This window comes from Juglans regia, chromosome 7 (assembly GCF_001411555.2).
Source record: "Juglans regia cultivar Chandler chromosome 7, Walnut 2.0, whole genome shotgun sequence".
NCBI lineage: Eukaryota > Viridiplantae > Streptophyta > Magnoliopsida > Fagales > Juglandaceae > Juglans > Juglans regia.
In genome coordinates this window covers 10,650,261-10,670,542 of record NC_049907.1, presented here as the reverse complement: position 1 = coordinate 10,670,542, position 20,282 = coordinate 10,650,261, and the positions used below count along the sequence as shown (strand labels likewise).

Sequence of the window (20,282 nt, the reverse complement as noted above, 5' to 3'; positions counted from 1 at the left end):
CGTGCAGTATATATTTCTGGAACCATTTTGAAGACTGTCCTCCCATCAACCTTGACTATCCAATCACCCACAATCCCTCGTCCCCAATTTAAAAGCAAAAAATAAAAATAAAAATAAAAATTAGACAGCTTGTGGGGGAACAGCACTCAATGGCTACTACATGTATGATTTATGACTCTTCCACTCGGAATCAGTGTTTTTTCGTAAAAACAATATTCTCGCTTGCTCATTACATTCTATATACAGACTTTGTACAGAAAAAGAGCAAAAATCCTCAAAATATCAAAATCAAGAACAACATCTGTTGACATCAAGAAAACAATGACCACATCAAAAAGGGGAAGTTCATCACTCTTGTTAGTTAGCTTGAAAGGGAAGCTGAGATTGATTGGTATTGTCCAATTTGGCAAAGAATAAGAAATCGAGATAGGATCAAAACCCAAGTTCGAACAGGTTGCAGTGGAAATTGAACCAGAGTGAGATTCAACCAGCTTGCCCATTTTCAAGATCAGAATTCAACACAAGCATATATAATTTCAGACCCCTTTGTCAGAAATGCAACATCTAGCATCAATGATCAACCTGTTTCAGTAAAGTGGTCATGAAAGTTCAGAATGAATACCTTCATAAATAAAATAATCAAATGAACATTTTTGTGAAGAGAAAATCATACCTTTTAGACCAAGTTATTGAGTGTAACTTATTCAACCGGATTCATTTGGAAGGATTGATCCATGTCAGTAGCCTTCTCTGACCTTTTCATCCACGCCAGTACTTCCAGAACAATGACTGTGAGGATGACTACACTCAGAAGAAATCCGTAGCCTATTTTCCAATCGTTCCCTGCACCTCCAATCTGGATTCCCAACACAATGTTCAAAGCTCCAAAAAAGAGGGCAAGTCTTCCAACCCAATGATGGTACCAATTCCAGAACTTCCGAATCTTGGCCTCCCTATTCGGACGTAGAAAGAAAGCCAGAATCTGAACATCAATCATATTTCTCCATTAGAATCCTGATAGTTAATATCCGAGTTCGTCTAGAAGTTGTGTATATGCAAGTTACCAATATATTAAAAAGGAAAAATGCACCTGAAGAATACTGAGTACAATCATGAGATTGAAAATTATTACTTTCAAGTAGTTCAAATTTGCGTTGTGTTAGTTTTTAACAAATAGAATAGATACTAGACAACTCTTAGATTGAACCATAGTGTTGAGGTTGAACCTGAAGAATACTGAGTACAAGAACAAAGATTCCTATGCCTCTATGCGTTGGAAAATCAGCTTTTATCATATTATAAAGTCGACGTCCGAGTACCACGCCAGCAAGCCCGATGACAAACCCCACAACTTGAAAAACCGAATGAAGGTAGTACCATAAGGGGTCCTTATGCTTGAAGTATCTTGGGATGATTGCCCCAATAGGAAGGATCAGACCCCATCCGATTATACCCAATATCCCATGGTTCTTTTTCATCGGGCCAAAATCAGTGGATGCAACGGCCACATGAGAACCTGTGAAAGTTAGAAGCAGTATCAGTCTGTGTTCTGCACTGCAGAAAGAATCAAGACTAGTTATTGATTGCATCCAAAGGTACTTAAAAAGTCAAGATAAAAGGGCCACTTGAGGTGTGAATAGGGTAATGACTATATACATAGGATTTTACCATGCAGAAAAGCAGAAGGAAAAATTTGATATCAGAGTTCTGCTTCTTATGAACTGACATATAAACACACCACTTTCTATGGAACTCGTTACAAAACTCATTACAGTTATAAAAAAAGTCAAAATACCAGTACTTTTTATGGTGGTTGATGTGGAAGGTTTCCACATCAATGGTGTATTGGGTGTGCCAAAAAGCAGGCTTGTAAATAGATTTTTTCTAATGCAAAGAACTCAAGTGACAGTAGTGAGAAAAAACCTGGAGAGAAGTCAAACATGATGGTTGTTTTGTCATCATGCTTAGGTAGGTGGGAGTGCTTTGGGGATGCGCTTCCAAAAGCCAATATAATTGGTTGCCGAGCAAGTTGATTTTCAAATTTCATCTGGTATGCCAAGTGAATCATGGCCCCATGAATCCCCACATAAGTAGGAATACCAGTTAGTGGCAATTCACCTTTGTCTGGTATGACTTGCCATTCCTTGGAACCTTGCAAATAGTATTGCTTGATTTTTGCATGACCTTTTCTGTTAAGCCATCCCACCATGGCACTGGAACCAACCATCATACCATCCTTGGAAAACCCCAATCCCACCCAACCAGTGGTGTATACAGCCGACAATATAATGTTTATTACATGATCTTCGTTCTGGGAGTGCTGCAGCAAAAGATGTCATTACATTAGTATGGATCTACCAATACGACACTGCGGCCACTTTTTATTAGTAGGACACGTGAATAGAGATCCTTTCTTATTACTGACCGAATTGATCGAGACAAGGAACTTCACATGAACATTTAATGTTGTGTTAATTTATGTGTTTATTGGACCATTCAATTCTTTTAAGAAATTGAAAAGGATCTCAATCGGAATCATGACCTCTATAAAAGCTAATTTCTTTTATTACGTGTGAAAGTTTGGAAACATGATTATGTTTTTCCCCAACAAAGCCTAACATTTGAGTATTTTACCCTACCAAAGGACACGCTCAGCAACAGAAACAAAGGCAAAAGCTAGGAACCAAGCAAGGAAAAAGTTCACGCCAAACTAATATAATGGCAACCATCATATGTAAGATCATAAACAGATTAACTTGCTACATCTGACCTCAAAGTATGCTAATCACACTAACTTAAGATGATTAAATTAGAGCATCGGACTTACCCTCAAGACAAAAGTATTCCAAATAGGTTTACAGAAGACATGGGATAAGTTTCCATATGGCGTAGGAAGGAAACTCAAATCCGTCCCACAAAGCTCCGGCACTTCACCCCGGCCACCACCACCACCAATGTTACCACTCTCATGATCTGCTAATGCAGGAACGTTCAGCTCCAAGACAAGAATCGAAACACAAAACCCAACAACGACAAGTTGATTCGGAACCCAAGATCTCAAATTTGCCATTCAGAAAACTATTAGCGAAGTGTTGATTCTGGGAGCAAAGCAGCTACAAGAACAAGAAGTGGGAATGTGATTGTGAAGGAATGTTGTTGAGGCGGTTGAGGAGTCTATATCCCTTGGGTTTGAAGGTCATGTATGGTTTGGTGAGAGAGGGGGGAGGGGTCGGAATGTGACTGTGAAGGAATGCTGTTGAGGGGTCTAAATACCTTGGTTTGAAGGTGTATGGTTGGTGGGGATGATTGGTTGGGTGGTGGGGGGAGGGGTTGGTTGGAAATGGAGTCTCGTTTGAAGGAATCATCATTCCCGCCAATTCTTGCAAATTACGACTACCTACTGCTGGTCGCATTTCTTTTTCGTTCCATTTTTTTTACCCGCTTAGTCCTAATCTATAGAAATAATTATTTTTCATTTATTTTTCAGAAAAAATTATTCTTGTGGATCTGCGACTAATACTATGTAATTTCCAAAGTATATGCATTGCTCTCATGAAGCATCATTATCCGCTCATTTATTTAATTATCATTACATGAAAAAATTATTCTTATAAAGCCACATCATCCCTCAAATTGATTTAGAACTAAAATGATAATTAAATAATATATGCAATTGAGTTAATATATTCACAACAGGCATATTGTACTTCTTGTCTCCTTGGCTGAAATTTTAAGACACGCAGGGGCTAGTTCTTTCCGTTGCAGTTACCCTCTCCAGCAAACGTACACCTGGACAGTAGAGGACACACCGATTTATCAGCCAACCCACATTGAGAACTTTGAGACTCGTGATAGGCTACACACTTGGTATAAAAGCATTGTCTCGTCGAGCTCTTTGATCTTCACGCTTTGGGATCTCTACAGAACTTAGAGAAACTCTCTCTCTCTCTCTCTCTCTCTCTCTCTTGTTGTTTGCTCTAAACTTTGAGTGAAGGCATAAGCTCTGAGTATGAGGGAAATGCTCAAAATTTCACGCTTTTAGACACCAGAACCCTCATTGAATAGAGGGAGGCGCTAGATCGTCAGTAAAATTTGGTGAAAGTTCACGATACATGTAGGTTTTTTGCTATGATAACACTAGAAATGTCAGATAATGACTTTGGGTATGTCGGGTTACGATCTATTATGTTTTTGTTTCCCATTCTTTTAATATTCTTCCGCATGCATGATACTTAATTTGATTTACTAGTTTTCTTGTTAAAGAGTTGATATTATCTAGTAAAAAGTTTCTCACTTTCTTGTTTTAAGAGGATTTTTTGGATCTATGAGTGGATCACGACCCCAAGCTGAGATGAAGCATTATCTTGGTAGAGTTTCTTTGGTTACTCGGGACATTAAATGATGTCACATGGGTTGTCGCTAGGCGACAATGGGCTCGGCCGAGATGGTAATACTCTTGGGTCAAAGTCTTGGTCTCTTACCTGATAGAGGCTAGAGGGCTCCGTGATCAAGTATGAAGCATGAAGTTAGGTGTCGCTCGTTACGAAGTCGTATGCGTGGTTGTTACTTGCGGTGCAGCAAAGAGAGCTAGGGTGTACGTACGACCATGAGAAAGGAGAGATCATAGCATGCATGTTAATAAATGGAAATGGTTGATGATATGGATTTCATGTTATTGAATGGACCTAAGGTCCAATGTAGATGGTTTTCATGATGAGTTTGGACCTGGGGTCTAGAAAATGTTATGAGATACTTTGGGCATTGGGTGCTCCAAAACTACTATGGTGATTTATGTTTACTTTAATTGCTCAGAGACGGGAGCCTCGGTGTGTATATCATTTCTTCGATTTTATTTGAAATTCAATACTTCATATTCATCACCACATCTTGCATTTATAGTTGTTTTCTGGGTTATAACTTAATGAGATTTTCTTGAAATCTCACCATGGTAGTGCCACTAAGGTTTCGCTCCTCGAAAATGTAGACTTTGATGCAGTTGTAAGTAATAAGGCAAGATATGAAGAGGAGGAGCAAGTGAAACCTAAGGAATAGTTTGAGGGCCTATCTTCGATAAGATATAAATGTTTTTAATGCCACTAATCTTTTGATTTGGGTGACGAACAATTTATGGTTTGTAATATTATTAATGATGGTGTGGAAGTGACTTATAGATAATATTATTGTTGGACAAGTTATGCATAGTTCTATGATACTCATTGTTGACTACATGTTTCGCACACCAGTTACTGGGCTCGACTACTTGCAACACAAGTAAGGTGGTGGCTCGATGTATGGGTAATCTCCGATGCCTAAGTTAGTGTTACTTTATTTTTCAGGAGAATTTTAGTAAATCAAAGAGCATGAAGGTTGGCTTTTATACTGCTAGTTAAGATGGTCCCTTGTATCCCATGTAAGAGGGAAATGGGTCACGTACTCGCGGTGGGTTGGTATGCACGACTGCTCCCAGTGTGCTCCGGTTAGTGGCAAGGGGTCGTGTCGCGCACACTATCAAGGAAATGTCGCCTTACTGTGACATCTGCCAATGTAGGCGTTTATCTTTTGATGGTGTGACCCTGTCATTATACGCGTGTGCAGGGCGGTGTTAGGAATGTCAGTGCCCTGTCATCATAGAACCACCTCTCCCTAGGCCCTAGCCTTGGGCTTCTTCTTTGCCCTAGGCCCCTTACCCTTTACGCAACCCGTGGTTGGGGCGCAAAGGGGGGGTTGATGTGTGGAGGGCCTTCAGCATAGACTCGGCCCAGCTCGAGTGGGATATAAGTATCCATTCCCAATCGGGACCAGCCGAGTATAAGATTTGCATCATCTCTAGTTACCTCGTCAATTCCCATTGTACACGTATAATGAGAATTTTATAATCATTTCCTTCTTTTGGGCAGGTCGTGATGTCTAATGTGGGAGGCTACTTGTCACATGCGACAATTCTCCTTCCCAAGTTGGAGGTTGTGTCTGATGGCAGGGACCCACTTTCTCCTGCGCAGTGGAAATCTCATGATTTTTCACTCATGACGCTTGTCACTTCTCCGTCTGGGCAACTCTATCGTCGCAGTCACCTATTTAAACTCAAGCCCCCTTTCATTTTTCACTTTCTTTCTCCAGTCTTCTTGCGCACTCCACGCTTCTTTGAGCCCATTGTCTGTTTCCCTTCTCAAACTTTTCCCAATCTTCTTCTTCCTCTACCTCCAAGCCCTATCAATGGCACTCAAGAACACCTCTAGTTTTGCTTCTTGGAGTGCTCATTCATCCCATCCAAAGGGATATGCAAGAGTCCTCGTGGGTCCAGATCTCCCCGGAGGTTCGCGATGAGTCCCAACATTTTGATGGGTGTCACTAGGCTTCGTCAATCACTCTCGCAGACTTGAGGTCGTTCAGGAATTCCTTTGGAACACTGGCACTACAAACCTCGAGGCCCTGGCGAACCACCAAGGGGCCGTGGACTCGAAGGGGTTTGCCACAAAGGTGGCCCTATACCCCTCGGTGTATACCAACGGGCTATGGCTGCCCTTCTGCTGCCTAGTTCGTGAGATTTTGGACATCCTCCGCTTGGCTTTAGCGCAACTCCACCCCAATGCTTGGAGGATCTTGTTGTGCTGTTGTATAGTTTGACACATGGTCCTAGGACCCCTTGGTGAAGTCTACCCATACCTAACCACCAGGGAGTTCTTATTTACGCACAACGTGTTGTGCCTGAAAGACAACTTATGCAGTTTCCATTCTTGGGCGAGATGCAAGGTCACCCGCCTGGAACCCTGTTTTTCACGCATCAAGGATTGGTTCAAACAGTTTTTCTTTGTGATAGGCAAAGGTTGGGAGTTTCCTACCGAGGAGGCAGCCCACTAGGAGTTCCCTGTCTGTGCCATTTGGGGCATCATACTGGACGATAAAGAGACCAACCTAGAGTTGATCGGGCATGAGAAAGCTTGGTTAGAAGCAATATACACTTGGGAAAGAGCTCACCCAGATGACGTCAACTCTGAGGCCTTACTGACCAGAGCCAATATAGACTGCTTCCTGACTTCCCTAGACTGGTCTTGCTTCATTGGGAGAGGGCTACTGGAGAGGTAATCGTCTTCCTGGGGACGAAAGAGACCTCCCAACCCCCATTGGAGGGAAGGGGAAGAAACCATGCACTGGGGTTGAGGAGGAGTCATTGGGGTCAGGCGACAGTGGCGGCATCTCTGGTCCTCGAAGACATGCTCTTGTGGGTCAATCTTCCCACGACCCTTCCTCCTCAAAAGTCGCAGAGCCCGTCCACGAACAACTGTATCCTTCGATGAGTGCCAGTGCTTCTCGAGCCGAGCGGGCTTTGCCTCCATGGCACCCTGGGCTCCCACCTCGCCAGTAGCGTGCCAAGCTCCCACCCCACTGAACAACGTGGGGTGAACAAGAATCCTCAACCGTGGGAAGAAGGGTTAAAGATGGCCTTCTTTGTGGCCTTTCTTGACCCTTCCCTAAGGGACTCTCAAGTTTTCATTCCACCGCCCGAGGTCCCTTTAGAGTTTGTCACCTCCCCTAGTGCAGGGGATTTTGAAGGGGCTGGGGATGCCAAAATGACAACGTGCTCAGACAACACCGAGGAAGTCGTCTTCTCGTACCCTGACTCGGATAGGGTCTCCATCTCGGAGTCCCCCATCTTTGTGTGCCCCAAGGTCGAGGTTGTAAAAACTGCGGCCTTGGTAGGATTTGTTGAGGTGGCTCCTCCTTTGGTCGTTGCAAGGACGTTGGAAGACCCCCGAGTTGAAGAGGGGGTGATTATGGTCATCCCCTCTAGCTAGGAATATGGCAATGCCGAAGCCTGGGGTGATGACCAAGGAGGGCGCTCCTACGGATGTTGCGGTTAGCTGCGGCGGGGGGGGGGGACTCGAGCGAGTCCTTATTGCCGAGTAGGAAAGAGGGGGCTTCCCTGCCTGAATTTGCCAAAGTCCCTGAGGCTAGGGAAGTATGTGGGCAAGGAGGTAGACCCATGCATGAGGCTGAGGTGACAGCCGAATTGGAGGCACCCGAGGAAGAGTTTGCCATCATTCATGAGGCAGAAGGTGGGCCCATGTTGGTATCGACAAGCGCCTTTAGGAGAGATCCCGAGGTTGATGGCATTGGGATGTCGTTTGGTTGGGACATAGGAACTTCCTCCTAAGTCCCTTCTTCGCCCTTATGGAAGTTGGGGCGCAGGGGCCAAGATTTGGGGGTTGGGGAAAGTGGCGCTCCTCAGACCAACTTGGGCTTCGACCGGGCCCTGGCCGAGGCCATTAGGTAGAAGGCCATCAAGCTGAGGGTCTTTTTCTCCTTGATAAGAATTTTCTTTTATTGCTCTTCTTCAGTTTTTTTTTTTTTTTTTTGTTGCCTTGTTGATATTCTTTTGCTTTGCCAGGGAGTCGATCAGCTGGCCACCTTGATCATGGAAGAGAGAAGGGACTTGGAGGAGGAGGTTCGGGTGTTACAATCCCTTGCCACCTTGGCCCGCGTGGAGGTCCGACAAGCTAACAAGGAGCAAAACAAAGTCGATGTGGCCTTTGCCCAAGCATATGCCAGCAAAGAGAAGAAGAAGGAGAAGATTGCTATGCTACATCGAGAGATGGCCATCCTTTAGAGCGAGCTAGCCTAGTCCTACGAGGAGTTTGGCCAGTTTTTCCTCCAAGCCAAACTCGTAGAGGAGGAGCAGGATAGCTTGCGCAAGTCGTTGGACCTCTTGGTGGTGAAGCTAGAGAAAGCCTAGGACTTTTGTCTCTGCTTTGTGGCTGAGAAGGACGGGTTAGTCGGGCAGCATGAGGCATATGTGAGGTTAGAGGGAGGTTGGGCCGTCTTGGACCTTTCCCACCTGGGTACTCATCTCGAGGGAGGTCGGGCAGTCTGGTGACTCTTCTCACCTCTCGTTTCTTGGCGAGGTTTGAGTGAGGTCGGGCGTCCTGGAGTTTTCCCACCTGGGTACTCATCTCGAGGAAGGCCGGCCAGTCTGGTGACTTGTCCTGCCTCTCGTTTCTCGATGAGGTTTGAGAGAGGTCAGGCGGTCCTAAACCTTTCCCGCTTGGGTACTTGTCTCGAGGGAGGTCGGGTAGTCTAGTGACTTGTCCCGCCTCTCGTTTCTTAGCAAGGTTTGATCTCACGAAATATCCTGCAAGGCTAAACACAATTTTGGAGGGAAGATAATTTCATTCATAATCTTTTCAAAATTTTTGCACATACATTCCCCAACACGTTTAATTAAAGTATTTTCGCAAGTAGTCTGTGTTCCAAGGGTGTGGTAGCTCATTTCCTTGGGAGGCTCGAAGCTGGATCTTGGCCTGTCGCTAGTCGTAACTATGCATGGGCCTTCCTATTGTGACCCCAACTTTCCTTCCTCTTGGGTAGTCATCCTGTTTTGCCTTAGCGCAAATTCGTTGACTCTGAAGGACCTCGGTCGAACTCTCTTGTTGAAGTAGTATCCGACCCTTCTTTTGTTGATTGTTGTCCTTGTCTCAGCTTCCTACCTTTTTCTTCTAGCAGGTCCAATTGTTCTTATAATTTTTCATCATTAGAGCTTTGGTCAAAATGCTGGACCCTGTAGGTCGGCACTCCTACTTCCATGGGTACAACTGCCTTGCTTCCATAAGTGAGGGCAAAATGGGTCTCCCCTATTGGTGTTCTAACTGTGGTCTGGTACACCCATGGAACCTCGGGTAGTTCCTCCACCTAGTTTCCCTTCTTGTATGTTAGCTTCTTCTTCAATATCCCAAGCAGCGTCTTGTTGCTCACTTCAACTTGTTCGTTAGCCTATGGGTGACCTGGAGAGAAGTATTTGATCTTGATTCCCAACTCTCTACACCAGTCTCGATAAAGGTTTGAGTCAAACTGTTGCTCGTTGTCTGATATTATTCTACAGAGGATCCCGAACCTACATACCACAGTCTTCCATAGTAACCTGGTAACGTTGTTTATCGTAATTGTCTCTAACGCTTCCACCTCTACCCACTTGGTGAAGTAATCTACGATGACTACTACAAATCTCGTGCCCCTTACTTGGAGGCAAGAGTTTGACCAAGTCGATCCCCCATTGAGCGGACGGCCAAGGGGACATGATCGATATCAGCTCTTCTAGCGGGCAATGCAGTATTGGGGCATATTGCTGGCATTTTTGGCATTTTCTGACAAACTCTTCTGCATCTTTGAGGGTGTACAACCAGTAATAACCTGTTCGTACCACTGTTTCGGCTATTGCTCTCCCACCATAATGGTTCCCTCACACCCCTTCATGTATCTTGACCAGTATGTATTGTGCTTCTTCTAGTGAGACACATCTCAGGATGGGTATTGAATAACCCTGCTTTTACAGGACTCGGTCCACCATAGTGAATCGAGTAGCCCAATTTTTGACCTTCCGTGCTTCCCATTGTTCGTCAGGGAGTTCGTTCGTGTTAAGATATTTTATCACCTCTAACGCCCATTTTGGTGCTCTCGGTCTCACTTTCGAGACTTCAGCTCCCATGATGGGCATGTCCACCATTCTGATGATTGTTTGTTTCTGTAGGGGGAGTCTTCCTGCTTAAAGCCGCCGGTCTAGTTTGTAGGCCCTTTGGTTTTCTCCTTTTAGTATCTGTTGAATACAAAACTGTTGGAAGCAGTCACTCTTTTACCATACCGACTGTAGGTATTTCTTCAATTTCTCACTCTTTGTCACAAACTCTCCGCGAACTTGGTTCACCACCACTTGGGAGTCTACCTTTACCTCTACTCCAGTGGGCCTTAGCCAATAACACTTCATATTCTGCTTTGTTGTTGGTGGTCTTAACTACTAGCTTGATCGCGTAATGGTGTTATTTGCTGCTATTCGTAATGATATGCATCGTTACTCTCCCACCAGCCCGGTAGGACGAGCCATCGATGAAGACCTGCCAGGGTTTTTCCATATGTGCATCTTGGGTTTCTTCGGGGAAGCTGGTGAATTCTAAGATGAAGTCAGCTAGCACCTATCCTTTTATTACTATTCAAGGGAGGTATTCAATATCAAACTCGCTTAGCTCAATTGCCCAGTTCATCAAGTGGCCCAAGACATCTGGCTGTTACATGACTTTCTTCAGAAGGGCCTCTATCAGACTTTGATCGGGTGAGCTTGGAAGTACAACCTCAGTCGCTGGGCCTTTATCACAAGTGTGAAAGCCAACATATCCATCTGGGGGTATCTTGCCTATGCTCCCTAGAAGGCCCAGCTGGTGTAGTAGACAGGTCTTTGAAACCCCTTCATGTCTCTCACCAAGGCCAAGGAGACGGTGTGGCAAGAGACGGAAAGATACACGTTCAGAGCTTCTCCAGGCTCGACTTGGCTGAGGAGCGTATGGGCTGGTCAGATAGTATTTGAGTTTCTCAAATGCTTGGTCACATTTGTCATCCCAAGTTTGAACCTTCTGTAACACTTTGAAGAATGTTAAGCATTTGTCAATCGGCTAGGAAACGAACAGGTTGAAGGCCGCGACTTGCCCAGCTAGTCTCTACACTTCGTTCATATTCCGGGGTGGAGACATATCTATGATGGCCCTTACTTTCTTGGGGTTGGCTTCTATCCCTCTTTCTAACATCATGAAGCCCAGGAACTTCCTCGAATCGACACCGAAAGCACACTTAGCCGGATTGAGCTTTATCTGGTACTGTCTTAGGACTACAAAGGCTTTGTGCAGGTTTGCTAAATGCTACTTGGGTGCTTTGCTTTTGACGAGCAAGTCATCCACATAAACATTCATGTTTCACCCTATTGGTTCTTGAACATGCGATTGACCAGTCGCTGGTAAGTGGCCCCTGCATACTTGAGCCCAAACGACATGGCCCAATAGTATTACAAACCCCGTTTCATGATGAAAGAAGTTTTTTCCTTGTCGTCCGGGTTCAAGTGAATCTGGTTGTACCCAGAGCAACCATCCATGAAGCTTAGCATTTTGTGTCCGGCCATCAAATCCACAATCAGGTCAATCCATGGTAGGGGAAATTCTTGTTCAAGTCGGTGAAGTTGACACACAGCCTCCATTTCCTCTTTGACTTCTTCATTGACACTACATTGGACAGCCATGTTGGGTAGTGTGACTTCTTCGACATTGCCAACAACTTCTGAGGGTGGTGGAGGTGCCGCCCAGTAAGCTGGGCTTCCACCGTATGAATCTCCCTCGCCCCAGTCTCAACTCTTGTACATAACATTCCCGTGAGAGCACTTGCTCACCACGGACTTCCTCGATGCTGTTGGGAATTTCATGTTTAGATGGTAAGTCGATGTTACCGCCTTCAGGTTATTCAGGGTGGGTCGAGCTAATATTGCATTGTAGGACGATGACACATTCATCACCAAGAAGTTGGCCATCGTCGCGGCCTTGTTTGTGCCTTCCCGGCTAGGATCGACAAGGTAATGGTTCTTACTGGCTGAACCATGTCCCCTAAAAACCCTTTGAGTGGCATGGGCATTGGCCGGAGTCGGTTGGAATCATTATCCATCTTAATGAAGGCATCTCGAAAAAGGATGTCTGCCAAGTTGCCGTTGTCGATAAGAATCTTTGGGGTTGTGAAGTAAGCGACGAGCATGGTTACCAGTGGGATTGTTTCTGCCAGTTGGGGTCTGCCCATGGGGATTCTGAGGTGGCTCTCGCTTCACCCGTCATTTTCTAGGGCTCTCACATCTTCGCAGTCTCTTAGATCTCCTCCGATCTTGCATCGTCTCCCTCCTCGGGTCTGTCGAGTTTTTGGTTGGTGAGCCGCTCCAGCTCCTCTCTTTTCCTTTCTAAGGGTGACACAATCTTCGGTGTTGTGGGTCTAGTTCCTGTGATAGGTGCAAAATTGGCGGTGGGCCCGATCACGGTTGTCGACCCCTCGGTTATCACTCCCGCCTTCCTACTGCACAGTCAAGCCGGATCGTGCATGTAGGGGGCCTTGCCCCTTGAGGTGCCAGCTTTGTATCGCCTCCTTTCTTGCTACCCTCTGACTTTTTCTGAGGGCTTTGTTCGTCCTGACACATTGGACTTCCTGTCGGCCTGCTCCATCTTTGTCTTTCTCAGGGCGGTCAACGCTAAAAAAGTGTCCTCGGTGTTACTGAATCCATCCTCTTTGTCCATGAATTCCCATAATGTCATGGGATTCTTCCTCGCCAGCTCCATTTTGAATGGATTTTAGGGCCACACGCCCCTAAGAAGTGCTGCCGAAGTGATCTTCTTATCCTGGTCGTTTGTCGTCATGCGTTTTTTGTTGAACCTAGCTAGGTAGGCTTTCAGACTCTTATTCTGATAATAAGTCTCCATGGCCAAATCAATTGCTTCATGCGTTCTAATGCATGAAGGGTTAGAGCTATAAACATCAAAATGAGGTTTAATCTTTTGTCCAGATCCTCTTCAATTGGATTCACTGGTCCATCTGGTCCGGCCTTGTCGGGTCTTGACACAACTTCTTTCATTCTGAGTGGAATGATAGTGGGTTCACAACGCGCACAAAGATAAATTATGTTTGATGAATGATAAATATGAAATGTGTGCGACGCAAAAAAATCAATATATGTCTCCCATCCAGATTCATCAATATTTTTAGAAAACTAAGACACATTTTCTTACAGAGAACATTTTTCGCTTTAATTGTAAAAAATATATATTTCATCATAAATTTTCATCATTATTAGCAATTCACATTAAATCATAACATTAACATCACAACATATAGTATCGTCATAGTTCTCCATATGCACTGTGGGTACCTGCTGGTAATTATAGTACAACTCACGTTGAAACTACGTTGTCTGCAAACTCGTTCTTAATGCATTGATATCATAACATTTCATCATTATAGCATCATAATATGTACACCCATCAGCCTTAGGTGTCATAACATTTGACTTCGCTCCGACGTTCTTTAAAAGGAAACCATTTGAAACCTGTTGGCTATTCTTCTCAACCTAGGGGTTACCACTTCAGTTTTACTTACTCCAAAGTGGACAAAGGATTTTCACTAGGATAATTATCTATCATAGCCTTTGGGGTTGTCACAAAAATTATTTTCATGTTATGGTTGAAAAATATAGTTCATGACATGTGCATATGTAGTAAGCTTTCATATAAAAATAAAATTCATATGCAATATGCTATAAAGGATAAAAATGTCACATGTCATGTACTCGGTGTATTATATAACAATATATTTTATACTCAAAATGACAATTATAATATGAATGTAGCATTTATCAATAAATAATAAATAACTTATCAATGTGTAAGTTAGAGACCAACTTATAAACTGTCTGAGTTTGAAAAAACGTAGTGGCTGAAATTAAAGTTGTACTACGTTAGGATTTGAATTACTATGGAAGATGTTCATAATCAAAAGGTTTTAAAAATAGATATTTACAAAAATACCCTAAACTTTCAAAAATTATCACTAAGACCCTAAATTTTCAATATTTGCAAATAAACTCTAAATTTAACCAAACTTCATAAACCTCATATTTTCCATATTGTAAAATCATATATTCCCTTAGAATCCTAAAAATCAAAGTGGAACTAGTCCAAACACACTCAACTCGTGGTATGCACTTTAGTTGATACCTAAATGTAATATTTCAACTATTAATCCTTATGAATGCATGCATATTCAATTTATTTAATTAAAAATAATTACTATAATCCTTAATGACATGTTAAAATCTTAATCTTAGGTGAACAAGTTCAACCCAACACTTAATCATGGCTAAAAACCTTAATCTCTATTAAATTAGTCCCTAAGCATGCATGATATCTCTAAGTCTTTTTCATCAAGAGAAATCTCAGAAACTGGAATGAAATCATGCATTTCCCTTCCTATCCCAATCAAAAGGTTTTCTAAATGCTCATTTTTCAAGCCTAGGTGAAATAAATCAAATTGTGCATGCCTAGATGAACAACACAATATAGAATTAAAACATATCATGGCATGCTTCTAATCTCAAAATCAAACCTTCAATGGTCATTCTAAAACATTAATACATCATATCAAAATATGCTAAGATATGCCATAACTAAAACTCCCATTTAAAACAATTTAACCACTTAATCCAACCTTAATGAACTCAGTTTTGATTTAAGCATGATGTCTTTTTCTAAACTCATCCAAAAATAACTTTAACACTTAAAAGTAAAACATATCATGCAACTAAGATCTAGGGCAAACAAACTTACAATTTTCGTGGCCCTCTAAAGCTCCCAACACAAGAACTCTAAAAAATTTCCCAAGAACACTCAAGAGCACTCGGTTTCTCTATATGGCTTACTAAGGGAGGGGAAGTTCTCAAGATCTCAAGAGAAACTTGAAGAAGAGGTGTGGAGGAAATGAGGGAGTGGAGGGGGTTTTTATAGTGTTCAATGGAGGGGTGAGGGGAGAGAGGCACGGTGATGGAGGGTTGTGGGATTGGTGGAAGTGGGCAGTGGGTAATGAGTGCCACCTAAACTGGTTGTGTGTCATCCTTGTGCAATGAACCGTGCCCTAAAATTACCATGATCTCATCAAAGTAAGGTGCTGCAATGAACCTATGGGTGAGGGCTGCCGTGGTGCAGGAAGAAGAAAGGAAAAAAATAAAAATAAAACTAAGGCATTACATCATGCCATGATGTCGCCTGGTAGGGGTTTCCAAAGCTGGCCAAATTTGTCTCATCATCTTGGATTTATTTTACAGGTCAAAAGTCTACAGTTTGATGGACTTTTAGGTGAAGGAGTAATGTTTGGTTGGCTGCCAAGTGATCATACATGAGTAGGAAATGGAAGAGAAACAAAGTGATGGTGGTTCAGTCGTGGCATGCGCAACCTTCATCCCTTACCAATCGGTTTGGGTTCTCTTTGGGGAATAAAATGACAAACTAGCTCATGAATGCTTTGAGGGTTCACTAGAGATTGGTGGGAAAGGGAGGTGGTGTGTGGGAAAGACTCAAGGAAGAGCAGAACACTAAGCCATTCGGTTTGGCGTCAACTAGTCTTCTAATGGGATCTGTTAGGTCATTTTGTTTTAGTTTCTTGGAGCCATTTTGTTTAAATTTTGGTCTGGTCCTAAAGGGATAAACTGAGGTGTGATTGGAATTAAAAATAAGATGGAATTGGCGTGAGCTATGGGTGCTGATTTAGTGCAATGCACATGAAGGTGCATATGTGAGCCTATTGGTGGTTTTGGGCAATGCCATGTCTTTACCCATAATGACATGTGTGGGATCAAGACTAAACTCCTAATTTAGCCTAAGAATGACTTAATTATTGAGAATAAGTAATTAGTTAATGATAAGATCAACCAAGAAATTATGACTTAATTATTCCATTGCTAAGATCTATATAGTCGAAGGAACTAAGAACTCTGAATTGAAGTAATAATATTATTGGATCATTAGAACTACTTCCATATTTCTTTTTTAGTTTCTATTCACATAATTTTTGTGAATCCATTTGACTTTTTTTCTTCCATTTCTTTCTTTTTTCAAAACCATTCAAAATTTTCATTTTTCTTTTCTTAATTGAATCTATTTATTCATTGATCACGAGGGACTGTTAGTGATATACTGGAAGAAGGTGGGGATGGCGTCAAATCTGCATGGCTCTTATGGGCTGGGTGACACAGTGCTACAATGGCAATTACAATGGGAAACAAGGCTGTAAGGCAGAGTGAATCTGGAAAGATTGCCTCAATTTAGATTGTTCTATGAAATATCAACAACTCCGAATGGGATTAGTTTCTCCTTCGCGAATAAGTGCTTGGGCTAATAAAATCCTACCCAATGGGGAGATAGTTGGAGAGGTAAAAAAACCCTACACGTTTCATTACAAGATCAGTAAACCTGAAAAAGATGGATTTATTTTTTGTTTGGAAGTAATTACTCTATAGATCCTATATCTCTCTATATGAAGAAGAAATCATGTAACGAAGGGGATTCTTATTTGTACAAATAGTACTTCAAACTTGGAACGAGCATGAAGAAATTAATGATACTTCTTTATCTTTTGAGTTGTTCTACCAGAGTTTTACTTCTATTTGCTTATAGTTTTGAATTTCATTATATGAGGGCCTTCTTCCTTCCTACTCTGTATCCTCCTAGGCGGGTAGAGATAGCTTTCAAACATAGCTTCTACAGGCATTTTAAAGCCTTACAAGCTACGTTTTACTTCGCTTAAAGCCAAGAACACCTAAGAAAGGACGATTCCTCCCTAGTGTGAATCGTCGCTCCTTGATTTCACATAAACAACTAAGTGTCTTCTACTACTTTTGGTCTTCTCTTTCTATGTCTATTTATCTACTGCCCACTCACATTTTCTGGTTTTCTTGTACCTTCATAACAAAATACTTCTAGACCCCAATACACCCAATGCCAAATAGCTGCATCAATCTGTACTATTAGTACCTGCTCTCCACTCTCATTGGTTAATGATGCATGTAAGTATGATGGTATTGAGCTATGCATCTCTTTTATCTGGATCATTATTATTAGTATCTCTTATAGTTATTACATCTCGCAAAGTCATAAGTATTTTTTAGAAAAACAATAATGCGCAAAGTCCTGATACTCAATATTTCGCGGGAACAACAAAAACCACCATCTCGCTCTTTCCTTTCTTCGGTGCTACCTTTTTCTTTCCGAGGGATGGGGTTGGGATGTATGATAACATTTTTTTTAGGATGCTCGGGAACAACTCCCAGGTTAATTAAGGATCAAATGGGTAAGGATAGGTTAATTGAATTGATAGAGAAATTCATAGACCTAGGTGGGATAGGAGAATTGATAAAGGGAATAGAGATGATGATAGAGATCATACTGAGAAACAGGAGAATTCCAGGCCTACGGGTTGATAAGGGGAATAGCAAAATTAAGACTAATCTTCTCTATCCCTCCATTTTGAATTTATCCAGCCATTGGTCTTCTGGAGATTAGAGTCTCAATCTTGAAAATGGTAAATCAAAAAATGAATTTCGTAATATCCCCTCTTGCCCCTCCCACTGATTTTTGCTTCTCCCTCGGCTAGAGCGAAGTCTAATCAATTCATCAATTGCTTACACTCTACTTGTTTGCTTAGTTGCACACTTCGTATTGTTCATAGAGAAATCTCTGATCAACGATAGAACAAGATCCATTTTGCACCATATCTAAGGGATTCCTTGGTTTGGGCCGAAAAAGCAATGTCGCTCGATTATTATCAAACTGACTGTAATCTTTTTCTATCCATGAAGAACCCAACAGGGTGCCTTCTACTTATAATAGGCCATGATCCCTTAAATAATAGTTCTTCTCTTTCCCCTAGTCACCTATACGTATTTTTAGACTCGTTTCCTTTGAAATGGATACCTGAATGCTAAGTATGGAAGTGGTAGAGGCAGGATTCAAACCTACGTAGAAAAACTTCAATAGATTTATAGTCTATCTAAGCCCTTATACTCTTCCTTAAGGATGTCCCCCTTCAAGAGCTACTCTAATCACAAAAATGGTGGTAGAGGATGATCAAATTCTTTCAAGAAAAGCCAAACATGTCGTAATGTTTACTAATAGTCCAGAGAATATCAATACTAATGAAAAAGAAACTGATAATTCTGATCAAGTTGAAGAGATGGGTTTGATACGTTATTCACAACAATAGGATTTCGTCGAGATATAATAAAAGGCTTTATACAAGCTCAAATGCGTACAATAATTATTTTGGAACTACTTCAAGCAAATGTGTATTCCGCCTTTTTTTTTAATCAAGTAGACAAACCTCCCCTATTTTCTTTCAATATCCCCGATTTTCAAGCTCTCGAGGGGTCGTGAAAACATATAAGAACTCTTGAGTGGGAATTGAATGGAGATGTAACTACAGTTCCTTTGGAAATGGAAAGATCTTTGGCATAAGAAGAATAGGTCGATCTGCATCATCTTGATTTGGTTCTGATTTCTCTATTTTTTTAAGAATATCGAGTTGGGTACTTCTCTACCCATATTGAATAGAATATGCTGAGACAAATCTTCTTCATGAAGAGATGATGGAAGCAGGAATTCATTTTGGTCATGGTACTAGTAAATGGAATCCTAGCATGGTACCTTATATATCTTCAAAGCATAAAGGTATTCATATTATAAATCTTATTAGAACTGCTCGTTTTTTATGAGAAGCTTGTAATTTAGTTTTTGTAGGAACCGGTCAGATTCGAACCGACGAATAGAAGTTTTGCAGACTCATGTGTTTCTCCCTCTTGTCTAACTTTGCTTCACAGGGTGAGACTAGGAATAACAAATGCCGGAATGCTTTGGGAGGAAGGGCACAACATAGTTGGTGATGGATTTTCATAAAACCTTCTCTAAAACTTGAGAATCTAAGTTCACTCGACCTGAACCTTTTCTGTGGCGAGAGTATAAAGAAGCATTTAGGGATTTGTTGATGATCTATAATTACAAAGTTGATCGAGCCTTTGAAACTGGACTCTTTCTTCCCTCTCGATTCCATCAATTTCCACATGAAGTATTCAATTAGTTTGGACTTGTTTATTGTTGAATTGAGACCAAGATAAAAAAATTTCTTTTGTAGAAGAAGGTCATGCTTCTTTTGTTGAAGTAAATACAAATGATTTGATTCCAGATTTCCTGCAAATCGATTTAGTAAAATCCTATAATTCGTATATCAGAAAAAGGAAAGTGAAAAGCAAAAGGCGCCCTCTACTTCTACTTCTAACTAAAGGCGAACAACCAGCATTGCAAGCAAATAGAAAGCCCCTGCCCGTTTGAGTCATTATGAGCCAGAAAGCGTACCGGCATTTTGAGTCGTTAAAGGCCTTTAAGTGAGGTTTGAACTATTGAATTACGTCGTGGCAAATTTCTTCACTATGATGTCACCTTGTGCATCCGTTGCACAGCCTGGTCCCCCCTCATTGGGACCTAACAAAATTATGCCAATTCCTTCCACCCGCATGATAGCGGCATTACTGGGGAAGGAAGTCGCTCACCAATGCACCTCACCCAAGGTTCATGTCGCTAGGTCAATTCATGCTTCGACGCACTCCCGCCTCATATTTTTGACAGAGTGTTGCGATACTTCGAGAATGGCAAGGTTTGGAGGAAATTTAACCCTTCTTCTAGGCTTCTCTTCTTCCTTCTCCTAAATTCTAGCAAGTTTAAAATTCATAAGTAAAATTGCTTGGAATTGGAAAAACTGTTTCAATCAAAAGTGCATGCGTGAATCCTAAGAGTAAGGAAAGGCGGCCTTTCAGAGGCCTTAGTCTAGCTTTTCCTTGGTTCCTCCCAAGGGCCCTTTATCATATTGCACATGCATCTTCAAGCAATCGGCCGAGGGGAAGGGGG

General features: G+C 42.1%; 1 protein-coding gene across 1 annotated transcript; it reads right to left on the bottom strand.

Annotated features, from left to right (window-relative positions):
* Window positions 1-115: 115 nt before the first annotated feature.
* LOC108989250 (cytochrome b561 and DOMON domain-containing protein At3g61750-like) lies at window positions 116-3,238 on the bottom strand. Its single transcript, XM_018962795.2, has 5 exons — window positions 2,828-3,238; window positions 1,924-2,320; window positions 1,227-1,516; window positions 674-982; window positions 116-582 (listed from the first exon to the last, which is right to left on the bottom strand). Exons 1-4 carry the CDS (start codon window positions 3,068-3,070, stop codon window positions 701-703), a joined length of 1,212 nt encoding a protein of 403 aa, XP_018818340.1. The 5' UTR covers window positions 3,071-3,238; the 3' UTR covers window positions 116-582; window positions 674-700.
* Window positions 3,239-20,282: the final 17,044 nt, after the last annotated feature.

Bases quoted from the DNA above. Each gene is read 5' to 3' on its own strand.
- LOC108989250 (XM_018962795.2), bottom strand. From the start codon at position 3,070: ATGGCAAATTTGAGATCTTGGGTTCCGAATCAACTTGTCGTTGTTGGG. The intron at 2,321-2,827 runs GTAAGTCCGATG...CTTTTGCTGCAG, and splicing joins GGAATACTTTTGTCTTGAGG to CACTCCCAGAACGAAGATCA. The intron at 1,517-1,923 runs GTTTTTTCTCAC...TAACTTTCACAG, and splicing joins CATGTTTGACTTCTCTCCAG to GTTCTCATGTGGCCGTTGCA.